Source organism: Pelophylax lessonae (genome assembly GCF_965119305.1).
Source record: "Pelophylax lessonae genome assembly, chromosome: 6".
Taxonomy (NCBI): Eukaryota; Metazoa; Chordata; class Amphibia; order Anura; family Ranidae; genus Pelophylax; species Pelophylax lessonae.
Window position 1 is genome coordinate 38,264,607 of NC_138773.1, and position 14,379 is coordinate 38,278,985.

General features: G+C 42.8%; 1 protein-coding gene across 1 annotated transcript in view; it reads right to left on the minus strand.

Moving 5' to 3' along the window:
• Positions 1 to 14,379, minus strand: part of LOC309558535 (uncharacterized protein) — a gene marked incomplete at both ends in the record, with an annotated part of 302,626 nt that overhangs the window by 270,163 nt on the left and 18,084 nt on the right. The window contains one exon of the mRNA XM_082261614.1: positions 8,674 to 9,018. Coding sequence (XP_082117740.1) covers positions 8,674 to 9,018 — 345 coding nt within the window. The remainder of the gene's footprint in view (positions 1 to 8,673; positions 9,019 to 14,379) is intronic.

Genomic DNA, 14,379 nt, shown 5'->3' on the forward strand with positions numbered 1-14,379 from the left:
GTCGGCTGTCGGAAGCATCATACTAACAAGCCTACAATCCTACAATCGGTCGATTGGTCGTCGGCCGAATATTTACGGCCGAAGATCGGTACGTGTGTACGAGGCATTATAGTGTGTATGGCCCATTAAGCTGGCCATACATGTTCAACTTTTGTTGTACAATTTTCTGGTAGATCTACCACAAACCACATAATGTGAGGTCAAAGCTAAAAAACACATTCACTTGTATCTAATTAGGCAGGCCTTTGTACTACATACTTGAAGGTAAATTTCAAGAAAATTGGACAGAAAATTGTAAGAAAATTGGAACATGTATGGCCAGCTTTAAGCCTCGTACACACGTACTGATTGTCGGCCGTAAATATTCGGCCGACGACCGATCGGCCAATTGTAGGCTTGTTAGTATGATGCTTCCGACAGCCGACAGCGCATTTTCGGCCGAACAGAATCTGTCGTGCAGGCATTAAAATTTTTGTTGGCCAACACCAGAACGGCCGATTGTTCGCCAGTCAGTACAGAATTCGGCTGACAAACAGCAGATGAGCAAGACTGGACATGCTCAGAAAAGAAAAAACACACGGAAAGTTAACCATCACATGACATCACTTCTGCAGTCGTCTGTTGTTGGCCGGCAAAATTCGTGTGCAGTCTTTTGCAGTTTCCAACAGACAGGACAGCCCTGGACAAAAGACGGCCGATCGGTCGGCCGACGATCGGTACGTGTGTACGAGGCATTATGCCCCATACACACGTGCAGATTATCTGCAGACTTTTGTTTGCAGACTTACCCAAACCATATAATATGAGGTCACACCTAAACACTTTCAATTTGTATGCAATCCGGCAGGCCCTTGCACTACATAGAAAAGGTAAGTCTGCAGACAAAAGTCTGCAGATAATCTGCACGTGTGTATGGGGCATAAGTCTAAATGAAAAAGCCACTTTGTGCTCATGCTGAGATTATTGAAAGCATTTCTTATGTGTGTTGACTTGTAAGAAACTTGGATCATGGATGGCCAGCCAAACACTCATTCATTAGTGAACTGGTGATTTTGGTTTAGGAACCAACAGACCCAATTAATTACTTTGCTGGGCGTTTCCTATACTGGGTGGGTGTAGTTTAACCAAGGTTATATAAAGGGATGTATGAGATCATATAATTTGGCCTGTGGAAGGGCCACAGGTCTTTATGTCCGAATTTGCTTTTGGGGGTGGGGGGGTTTGCTGCCATGCCTAAAGATCCATATTGCAGTAAGTGTATTCTGTTGGATGAATACTTTTCATGCTCTAACTGTTTGGTATAGTTTTTGCAAAGTGTGTCTTTATGTACTCTATACATGTTTTTTTTTTTTATTTTCATGCCTCTGTGTAGCTGTATGTTCTACTGATTTGATGGTATTTAAATGAAAAGGCAGGCTCATGCAAACAATTAACATAAAAGTATGTTGGGTATGTTTTATGCTTAATACTAAGGTGTCTACAACTTATTTTGCTTGACTTTTGGATATTGTAAGCTCTATCTATCCATCATATGTTGTATCTTTGCACTGTAATTTGAATAAAAATTACTTGATTTGGGGGGGGGGGGGGGCATTTCACATGCTTGCTTGAGTGATTACTGATGTTTTATACATGTTCAATAAAACTTATTCATTTGTACACAGCTCCTGTTTTTTTGTTTTCTTTTCTTCATATTTGTCTAGATGTAATTCAGATATCTTTTGTGTCTATTGAATGTAATCCATGTCTTGTATTTTTTGTGTGTGTGCAATGGCAGTACAGTATGAACATGGGTAGGGTTTCTTCCTTTACTCCAGCGAAGTGTGTGTGGGGTGTGTGTGGGGTGTGTGTGGGGTGTGTGTGGGGTGTGTGTGGGGTGTGTGTGGGGTGTGTGTGGGGTGTGTGTGGGGTGTGTCTAAATTGTAAGAAAAAATGTAAGTGTTTATGTATATATTTAGCTAAAAATATATAAATTAAGGAATAATACAAAATTTCCATTCAGCCGCTGTGGATAAATGTAACCAAAACATTTAATAAAAAAATCACTAAAAATGATTACTAAATAAAAGATTGCTACAGCGCTCACTCACCTTTTTAGTTGGCTTAGGTCAGTGATGATGAACCTTGGCAACACAGGTGTTTTGTAACATTTCCCATGATGCTCATCTACACTGCAGAGTACATGAGCATTTTGGGAAATGTAGGGCAAAAACATCTTGGGGGGGGGGGGGGTTAAGGGTTACCATCACTGGCCTAGGTAAAACATTTCCAATACATTTTAGTTGTCTGTGTGCGCCATTTTTAAAATAAAGCAAAATCTCTTTACAATAAATTGCAAATGGCACATTGGCGTTCACCCTGGACCAGAAATGACACCAAATTGGCTTGCACACATTCCAGCAAGTGGTCACAATCAACTGGCTAATCATGGTGAGGGCCACTTTCAGCTGTGAAGAAATGGCATTCATATGCAAAGTAAGTGTGTGTGTGTGTGTGTGGGGGTCTGTGCTTGTAATCAGAGCATTGATTACCAGTGCAGACCCTTGGGGGATGCCACTAGAGCCACCAGGGATGCCCACCCATGCCACCATTGATGCCAATCAGTGCTCAGGGAACCTGTTAGTGCCCTCCTCATCAGTGCTGCCCATCATTACCATCTTTCAGTGCTGCCCACCAGTGCCAATCATTGGCCATCAGTGCCACCTATCAATGCCCATCAATGCTGCATATCAGTGCCACCTATCTGTCTATCAGTTCTGCATATTAGTGTCTCATCAGTGCCTGCCAGCGCAGCCTCATCAATGCTCGTCAGTGCAACAAAAAACATATTGATTTACCAAATTTTATTACAGAAACAAAAACACATTATTTTAGGGGTCAAACATTTAGGTCTTCTTTTTGCCAATAGAAAAAAACCTTGCAGTGATCAAATACCACCAAAAGAAAGCACTATTTTTTTATGAAAATACTGTCATACATTTGTGTTAGGTACAGGGTTGTTTGACCGCGCAATTGCCATTCAAAATGCAACAGTATAAAAAGCTGAAAATTGGCCTGGGCAGGAAGTGGTGTAACTGCCCTGTAAGGAAGTGGTTAACTATTGAAACATGGGAATAAATATTCCAGGGGTAATCATGCTCAGCTCAATGGTTTAGTGGCTAGTGTTCCTGGCTATAAACACTGAGAGCATGAGTTCAAATCCCAAGTGTGCCATCACCTTCTTAAATTTTAGACAGCTATAAATAAATACTGAAACTTGGCAAATGCATAATTGCACCCTGCAGATATGCATGTTTGTTTGTTGAATATACATGGCCATTGACATGCAATTTTAGGTGATGTAGCCAAAAAAAATTATGGCACACAGGGTGTTATCATGGTCTGGCCTTGAACTCATGACCTAGCAATCGTTGGCTGTGAGCTTAGCCCACTACACCAAAGTGCTGAATACAATCAGACATGCCTGAAAGTTTCAGATGAATAAAGAATGAAGACTGCTAATTAGACAGCTGTGTAGTCTGCTATTAGAAAATATAAAGGTTAAAACACATAAGATACATAACTATACCTTAAAATTAAAATAAACCATATTAGATGACATTGCTGTGTAATAGTGATTCAGAATAGACAAATTTCCTTTTATGAAAAACACAAAGGGAATTTGGTTAACTCCAAACTCAAATTCAGCCTAAGTTAACTCCAAACCCGAATTCAGTCTAAGTTAACTCCAACTCCGAATTCATTAAAGCATCTAGTTGATGGTTTAACTCCAGCCACTTACCTAATTAGGATGCAATGAGTTTAGGCTGGAGTTATTTCTGGAGAAGTGAACAGCTCTACTCCAAACTTATACTGAATTAGGCCCTAAGTGACATTTTTTGTTTGGGGACCAGTAACACTAATACAGTGATCAATCCTAAAAATATGCACTGTCACGGTACTAATCACACTGGCTGGGAAGGGTTAACATCAGGGGCGATCAAAGGGTTAAATGGGTTCCTAACCTGTTCTTGTGTACAGTGTGGGAGATGCTTGTACTATGAGAAGGCATAGATCCATGTCCCTGCTTTGGAACAGGAACACAGGATCACAACCTTCCCTTCTCACAAAACGGCGATCTGCCTTGTTTACATAGGCACTGCTGTACCTGCTGATTGGCTCCCGCTGTGTCCAATCATGGGGGGGGGGGGGGTCTCTCTCCAGCAGCGCGTGAACATGCCCCAGATCCGGAAATGCATGATAGCATAAAAATTAAAGGAACACTTTGAAAACACATAAGATCTCAATGGGGAAAAATATCATGCTGGATATCTATACTGATTTGAACTGGATAATGTGTTAGGAATGAAAGGATGCCACATCGTTTGATGAAAATGAAAATTATCACCCTACAGAGGGCAGAATTCAAAGACACCCCAAAAATCAAAGTGCAAAAAAGATGCAACAGGCTAGTCCATTTTGCTGAAATTTTATTACAGCAACTCAAAAAGGTCCTCATTAGTTTGCATGGCCCCCACGTGCTTGTATGCAAGCCTGACAACGTCGGGGCATGCTCCTAATAATTCCAATAATTGTATTAATTGCTGCACTTGGAAAATTGTAAATTAGATAGAAGAAATAGCAGCTGGCACAATATTGTATATCAACAACAGTATACAAAGTAAAAAAATAAAACAAATAAAGTCCATAATTGATGAAACATCCATGTAAATAATTCTCGAGAATGACTGGATAGGATAGCCTTCACCAACACCCAATCCACTCACCCCTGACGACGTCATTCTATGATGAAACCGGTAGGGAGGAGAGCCTGGGACGCTCGCAATACACAGACACTCGCTGGGCTCAGGCGGCTTTTCCCCTACTCTTCAAATGCTGCACTCATCTATACACCCCAGGATTACCAGTTTTTTAATGTGAGTGGATACGTTTTTATCTTAGAGGTTGTAAACTCGGTAAAAAAAAAAAAAATTTTCTACAACCTGAAAGAGAAATACATAATGAGCTAGTATGCATCGCATACTAGCTCATTATGAAATACTTACCTTAGAACGAGCCCCCGCCGTGCCGTCCGCTCACCTCTATGACGGGCGACATGTCTAGTCGCCCGTCTTCCGGGATCGCGGCATCCGGCCATTTGATTGGCCGGAGCCGCGGTGACGTCACTCCCGCGCACGCGCGCGGGAGCCGACAGTCACGGCACGGGGCTCTGAAGGAACGGCACGAGCGGCCGTTCCTTCATAGCGCATGCGACAGTGACGTCACTGGATGCATCGAAGGTAAATATCTCCTAAACGGTACATGTTTAGGAGATATTTACAGTACCTATAGGTAAGCCTTATCATAGGCTTACCTATAGGTACAACTTCCTGGGGAGGGTTTACTTCCTCTTTAATAAATACAGTACATGCATGGTTACGCTATGTGATGTCTCTATCATCTTTCTGCATATATCCAGTGATTGCTGATGTGACTGCCTATGATCCATGAGAGGAATCGGGATATGGCTGGATACTGATTACTTCCAACTGGAGCCTGCATCTTGATTTCCATTGGGATATTGTGTTTCTATGACCATTATGCTCGGATAGATCTCTGTAGTGGGGGTCTATATTCTCTGGTAAGGAGCAGTGTGATCGGGTGTTGGTGAAGGCTATCCTATCCAGTCATTCTTGTGAATTATTTACATGAATGTTTCATCAATTATAGACTTTATTTGTTTATTTTAGTGCGGCATTTTCCTTTTTTACCATGCTCCTAATAAGACAATGGATGATGTCCTGGGTTATTTACTCCCAGATCTGGACCAGGGCATCACTGAGCTCCTGAACAGACTGAGGTGCAACCTGGCAGGGTCTGATGAACTGAAACATCATTTCCTAGAGGTATTCTATTGGATTTAGGTGAGACAAGCGCGGGGGTCATTCAATGGTATCAATTCCTTCATCCTCCAGGAACTGGCTGCATACTCTCACCACATGAGGCCGGGCATTGAACCCAGGACTCACTGCACCAGCGTAGGGTCTGACAATGGGTCCAAGGATTTCATCCTGATACTTAATGGCAGTCAGGGTGCCATTGTCTAGCCTGTAGAGGGCTGTGTATCCCTCCATGGATATGTCTCCCCAGACCATCACTGACCCACCACCAAATCGGTCATGCTGTTCCACACGGCTTCTCCAGACCCTTTCACATCTGTCACATGTGCTCAGAGTGAACCTGCCCTCATCTGTGAAAAGCACAGGGTGCCAGTGGGGGACCTGCCAATTTTGTTGTTCAATGGCAAATGCCAATCGAGCTCCATGGTGCCGGGCAGTAAGCACAGAGCCCTCAGGCCACCCTCATAAAGTCTGTTATTGATTGTTTAGTCAGAGACCTTCACACTAGTGGCCTGCTGGAAGTCATTTTGTAGGGCTCTGGCAGTGTCAGCATGTTCCATCTTGCACAAAGGAGCAGATGCCAGTCCTGCTGATGGTTTAACAACCTTCTACAGCTCTTTCCAGCTCTCCTAGAGTAATTGCCTGTCCCCTGGAATCTCCTCCATGCTCTTGAAACTCTGCTGAGAGACACAGCAAACCTTCTGGCAATGGAATGTATTGATGTGCCATCCTGGGGGAGTTGGACTGCCTGTGCAACCTCTATAGGGTCCAGGTATCGCCTCATGCTACCAGCAGTGACACTGACCCTAGCCAAATGCAAAACTAGTGAAAAACAGCAAGAAGAAAGTAGGAAAAAAAAATGTCAGTGACCTCCACCTTTAAAACCATTCCTGTTTTGGAGGTTGTTTCATTGCGTTGTTGCCCATCTAGTGCACCTGTTGTTAACCATTTCAATACAGGGCCCTTTCACCCCCTTCCTGCCCAGGCCAATTTTCAGCATTCAGCGGCGCTATCACACTTTGAATGAAAATTGCGCGGTCATGCAATGCTGTACCCAAATTAAATTTTTAACATTTGTTTTCACACAAATAGAGCTTTCTTTTGGTGGTATTTAATCATCGCGGGGTTTTATTTTCTTACTAAAAAAAAAAAAAAGAAAAAAGACAGAAAATTAAAAAAAGAAAAAAAAAATCTTATTTGCTGTCAGTAAATTTTGAAAATAAGTAATTTTTTTCCTTCACTGATGTGCGCTGATGAGGCGGCGCTGATGGGCACTGCTAGGCGGCACTGATGGGCACTGATGAGATGGCACTTATGGGCACTGATGAGGTGACACTGATGAGAAGGTAATAATATGCCGCACTGATGGGCACTGATAGGTGGCACTGATAGGCAGCACTGGTAAGCACTGATAGGCGGCACTGAAGAGCACTAAAAGGCGGCACTGATGGGCTCTTAGAGGCGGCACTGATAGACGCACTGACGGGTGTGACAGGACTCACCGTAACTGGGGAGTGAAAGACATGTACTTAATGGAAAAGGGTTTGTATTGCTTCAAGTGGGACAGTAATATTAATCAGCCATGTATCTCGAGAAATATGTGAGGACTATTCCTTGCCTGTTTGATTCTGAACATGTTCATTGAAAGAGCTAATCACATTGGCTTCTGTTCCATGTTCTTTAGTGTCAGACGGACATTCCGTCACTGGCGGTCTCTTCCTATTGTCTGTGGTGTGATGTGGATTCTGTTAATTGTTAATGAACTCCCATATTGTTTCTGTCCAGATGGCTAGATAATTAGTTCAGTTTAATTCTATTTCTGTATACAATTTCATCTGCATATGATAATGTAATCAGGCAACCCCTGATCTGTGTGTGATAATCTGATCAGGGGGGTGTCCATGCTGTATATAAACTGTGTGCGTTGTTCAATAAAAGAGAAGGTTCCAGAACCTGTTTAGTTGTCGGCTAGCACTGTATGGCTTGAATATTTGATATCTTTGTTCAAGACTGAAGGTAGCCCTATACTGATGGAAGTCCACAAACACAGTGTGGGTTGTGGTTCCATTACAACGGGCAGCACTTATGGGCACTGATGGATGGCACTGATGGGCACTGATGGTCAGCACTGATGGGCACTGACGGGAAGCACTGATGGGCATTGATGGGCGGCACTGATGGACACTGATGGGCAGCACAGATGAGCAGGCACTGATGGGCACTGACTGCCAGCACTATGGGCACTAATTGTGGGCACTGATGGGCACTGTTTTTTTACTTTACTGAAATCAGGGCACTGATGATCAGTGCCCTGATTACCTGTCCTAGACTTCCCTTTGAGGAGGAGCCGCTGATCAACGGCTTCTTCCTCATTTACATGTGACCGGCTGTGATTGGACACAGTCAATTACATGGGTAAAGAGCCATGTCATTGGCTCTTTTTGAGGTGTGATGTGGATTCTGTTAAGCCTGTCTGTCCCATTGTTAATTGTTAATGAACTCACATATTGTTTCGACCTCAGGTCCTCTTCAATGCTTTTGGGCCATTTCACCCATTTAATAGCCCTTATGTGCACTGGTGTTCTGTGTTGTGAACACCACATGGTAGTATACAGCGTTCCTCTATGTAAAAGAGAGTCCACGCAATTGTTTGTCACTAGCAGGAAAATGAACGAGCAGCATATATATTTTTTTATACAAAGATGGCAGGATGGCAATCTATTGCGCAGTTTAGCCATCAACTTGTAGATTCAATGTATTTTTCTATATTTAGTAATATGTATATAATACTTGCCATAAACACTAAGGTCAATATCCTGGAATTTCTTTTGTGGACTGTAGGTTATTGTACATCTATATTTTCCAATGTTGGAGATGGTGATGTTTCTGATTTCAATGTCAGCGATTCCTTTGGGAATGTCCTGTTGATTAATAAACATTCTCGGCTGGGACGATGTCCCCTTCCTGTCAAACCTCAGAACCTCATTGCCCTGGAAACGCCACGAAATGGCGAGGTACTCAATGTTTATTGAAGGGTAATCCACTTTAAAAGAGCAGGGCAGTACAAAGTTTTCTCCCAGCGGGGCTCTGTGTGGCGATGGAGCGAAAACCACCAAGGCGGCTTCATTGTGAAGAAAGGCTGGAAAAAAAAAAACAGGAACCATACATACAAAAAGGTTAGATTACAATTATATTAAATAAAAAAGATAAATGAAATAAAAGCATATTCATCAGCAGTTTGGTTCTGTGGGAATCACAAATTGACCAACAATAATTATAAAGTTACAATGTGGGTATAAATATATAAGGTACATTTTGTCTATGATAATTATAGGTCCAGGCTGCTTTTTGTGAACGGATTGTCAACATACAGATAACTTTAGACCTTTTACCATGAACGATCTGATCAGATCCGACTGTCAGTTTTTTAGGCGGATCTGATCGGATCCTCCATGCATCCCTATGGGGCAGCGGATGTCAGCGGAGACATGTCTGCTGACACCCGCTGCTATCCGATTCTGATCCTGTCTGTGAAATCTGGACAAATGGAAACCCTATTTTCCATCCATCCAGGGGATCGGATGGCGTCGGATGAGAGAGGACAGGCGGTCTGCTCTCATCTGATTCCCCATAGAGATGCATGGGGCTCTGACACCTCCCTCTCCACACACAGAGCGGAGAGGGAGCTGTCACCTGCCTTCTCAGCGGGGATCGGCGGATCAATCCCCCGCTGAGCAGCACGGAGTCCGCCAACAGTGTCGGACCGTGTGAAAGGACCCTTAGGCCCCTTTCACACAAGCGGACTGTGGCTGCATCACTCCTTGAGTTGACATGATTATATGGGTATTGCCCGAAAAAGAAATCACGGATAAGGGAATATACACTACGGGGACACTTCCGCAGTTACCTATCTTCCGGCTTGCCAATTTACATAATTGCGGGCGGGAGCAGGGGTGGAGTTTGAGTCATTTAAGTCTTACGGTTCGCTATGCCTCCTAAGCTCTGAAGACGTCACCGGAAGTGACGAAACGCGTTAGCTTGGAACGCATAGCAAGGGGACGTTGCGTTGGTTGGATCGCAAGCCGGAAGCTACTCCGAGAGGACTTGCAACCTGCACCGCACCGCTGACCACCAATTCAAACGGCTGAAAAACTTTTAATGCTGCTAACCCTAATTGGGTAAATAAAGTACCTTCATACTGCACTATCTGGAGCATTCTTCTCTTTCTCATGTACTAAACTGGATCATCTAAACATGGACACCTGAGGGATTGTTGTCATCCCAGGGGATACCTTAATGAGATCCGTGGAGCCCAGGGGGCTCATTAAGCCTGATTGGTCCTGGTGCCATAAGGCATTCAGTACCCACATCTTTTGGTAAGTGACCCAACCTTATTATCTATTTGAGACAAGGAACATCCGAGTTGAATATATCAAGTCTGAACAGAAGCACTTTCTATGAACTTTGGATTTGTTTGAAAGGACATTATCACTGTTTTATCACTAATCACTATTTATATTATTTATTGATATCTACAAGCTATATGCACGTTTTAACCACATTATTGTTTTTGCTTAGAAATTTAGCATCTTATATTTATCACTTGTGGTAATTTATTATACACTACTGCACTTTATCAATCATTGGAGTATTGGATTAATGATAAGCAAGCGCTGTATGTTGGCCGCTTGACCAATTATTCACAAACACATTATTTTTATACAGCAGCTGCTTCTTCACTTATTTATATTATTTATATTTTATATTATATATTTATTTATTCATCCATTTATTAATATTAGATTGCACTTTACTACCCTTTTCCAGTGAAATACACCAGTATTTTTTTTGCACTATCACTCTTTCACACCTACGCAGCCATGGAGGTTTACGACATCTTCAGTTATGTCGTAAACAAGAGGGTGGATATTGATAATATTTTCTCAGGGAAAATATCAAATCCAGATAAAAGTATGGACCAATTGTTTAAAATGCTCAAAAGTAATATGGATAAACAAATTCGTACCTGGTGGGACATAGTCACCCTGGAGAAATATATAAAAGACAAAATTACACCTAGAAGGCTCAGATGGGATGTTGCACCTAATGACGGTCTAGATGACCTGACTATGGAGGAGGATTGGCTGTCATTTAAAAACAGCGAAAAAAAACATTTAGAATTAATAGTAGCAAGGAGAAAGAAAAAACTCCATTAAATTAAATGACACTATAAAGAGTCTGAAAGAGCAACTAGACCCTCATGTGAATACAAATGAATATAAGGAAAAATATAAAAAACTAAAGGATTACTTTGACAAACTTGATCGGGATACCCAATATAAAAAAACAAAAAAATATCAAAGGGACATTAGTGACTACAATCGCAATTTAATTTATAAATGGCAAGAGGTCAAGGTGGAGACTAATGTAAATTCCCATACCTCATCACCTGAAAGGGATCCTTATCCTAATCTAGGCTATCTACCAACTAGCCCTGAGGAGGAACCGAGCACCGCCTTACCTACACCCAGACCTACGGAGGATTCTAGACCATCCAAAACACCGCATCAATCAACGGATAAAAATAGAAAGAGATATCCATCACAGCAATATGTGAGGTATAATGTACCCACATATAACTCTTACCAACCCCTGGAACAATCACAGGGTTATATCACGCCTAATAGAATTGATAATCAGGATTTTCCGAGATGGGATCCCAGAGAACCCCCATCAGGGAATTACCATAATTACAGGGAACCCTATTATCAACGCCCCTACAGGGGAAACAGAAATTGGGATCAACCCTATTATGGGAGGGGAGGGGGGGGAAGGGGGGGCTATTGGCAACAACTCCCCCCCCACCACCACCACCACATTATTACAGACCCTACCCCCCACCAACCCAATCAGGAAGAGAGGGGGAAAAAGGCGGAGAGGCTGTAGAGCAGGGGTGGGGAACCTACGTTTCGGGGGCCGTATGCGGCCCCCGAAGTCATTTGGTCCGGCCCCCCATGCAGCTGAGTCTGTGTCTCTCAGCTGATCTGTCAGAATGGAGCCGATGCTTCCTATATAGTTCCTGCTCCATTATTACAGTCTGAGTGAGTTACAGGCGGAGTGATATCAAATGCACTCCGCCTGTGACCAATACAGGAAACATCACCTCTTCCTCCAGCGTGGCGCTGCTACACTTCTCCTAGCCAGCAGTACCAGCCAGAGCCAGCAGTACACACAGCAGTACCAGCCAGAACCAGCAGTACCAGCCAGAGTCGGCAGTACCTACAACAGTACCAGCCAGCAGTACCTACAGCACAGTACCAGCCAGCAGTACCAGCCTGAGCCAGCAATACCCACAGCAGTATCCACCTGAGCCACCAGTACCAGCCAGCAGTACCCACAGCACAGTACCAGCCATCAGTACCAGCCTGAGCCAGCAGTACCAGCCAGCAGTACCTACAGCACAGTACCAGCCTGAGTCAGCAGTACCCACAGCAGTACCCCCAGCAGTATCAGCCTGAGCCAGCAGTACCATCCAGCAGTACTCGCAGGCGCAGCACAGTACAAGCCAGCAGTACCAGCCTGAGCCAGCAGTACCCACCAGCAGTTCTTTTCAAAACTTACCACCACAAAAAAGTTGACTGCGCTCCAGACTGACCGACGCAAACCTGGGAAACCTGTTGCGAGTAGCAACATCATCAAAACCAGTAAACCTCACACACCTCACCAAAGAGAAGCAGTTGCAGCCATCACATTAGGGGTGAGTTAATTAAATGTTTGACCAAATATAACAGGCTAATTTTTAAGGTGATAATTTTGTACGGCCCCCGAATGGTTTTATAAATACCCAAATGGCCCTTGGCAGAAAAAAGGTTCCCCACCCCTGCTGTAGAGGGAGTAGGATCCAAAAGAAAAAGAGATCACTAGGTTAAGGCATTTTTAACCTTGGCGACCAAACCTTTTCAGAGACAGAATTATCAGTTTTAGATTTAGGCTTAAAATACGCCCCTGATGTTTTACTAGATCCTTTTAATGTTTTTATTGATGTACAAAAATTTATCAGGAAGCTAAATATTAAAAAGCACTTTTTAAATAAAAGTGATCAAAATCAGATTTTATCGGAAACTAAAGCCCCGTATACACACGCAGATCGTCGTCATACAAACGTCGGCGGACGAAAGATCTGCCGATTGTATGCGTGTTAGTATGGTGCCTCCGACAGATGTCTGCACACAATCTGCGGACAAGAGTCTTTCTTGCAAACATGAAAATTTTTGTCTGCAGACACCAGAACGGACGATTGTTCGCCTGTCAGTACAGAAATCAGCCGACAGACCGCAGATTTGCAAGACTGGGCATGCTCAGAAAATAAAAAACACAGGGAAAGTTAACCATTACATGACATCACTTCTGCAGTCAGTTGAAGTCTGCGGACAAAATTCTTGTGCTGTCCTTGTGCTGTCTTTGCACTTTTCAACAGACACCGACATCCCGGGGAGAAAAGACGAACATTTGTATGACGACGATCTGCGTGTGTGTACGGGGCTTTAGTACCAACATAGTTGACTCAGAAATGCCTCCACATTCAATCCTAATGCCCCATACACACGTGCAGATTATCTGAAGACTTTTGTCTGCAGACTTACCTTTTCTATGTAGTGCAAGGGCCTGCCGGATTGTATACAAATTGAAAGTGTTTAGGTTTGACCTCATATTATATGGTTTTGGTAAGTCTGCAGACAAAAGTCTTCAGATAATCTGCACGTGTGTACAGGGCATTAGTGTGGAAATAACCATCTAGTGGAATCATTTAAAACCCTCCTTGAGCAGGATTTACGGAAATTAAAGAAAAAATGGCATAAATCAAAAGAAAACATCATGACAGGAATAAAAGAGTTAGAAAAGAAGAGAAATATTGTGATTCGACCGGCCGATAAAGGGGGGGGGGGATAGTGATACTAAAAACAGAGGATTATTATGAGGAACTAAACAGGCTTGTGCAAGATGAAGACACCTACCGAAAACTTAAAGGAAATCCTTCAATCAAATATCGAAAAAAATGCAAGAAAAAATGTTAAAAAGAGCACACAAAATGGGAATTTTAAATAAAAAGGAATATAAATATCTTTTACCAGAAGCACCCAGATCACCTATAATCTACCAACTACCAAAAATATATAAAAACCCCACCAAACCACCTGGGAGAACAATTATAAGCGGGATAGATTCCCTTTTCTCACGGATAGGAGAATATATCGACACATACTTACAGCCTTTAGTCAACCAATATCCTGCACATTTAAAAGACAGCAAACATCTAATTAATATACTCAAGAGCATCCCTAAAGATAAAGAACAAAAGGTTCTCCTAGCTACAGTGGACGTGGAGTCCCTATATACTAATATTGATCAGGAAGATGCACTTTCAGCCATCGATTGGGCCCTACAACAAAAAGCAAACCTTGAACCCGAACAAAAAAGTTTTCTGTTGAAATTATTAAAA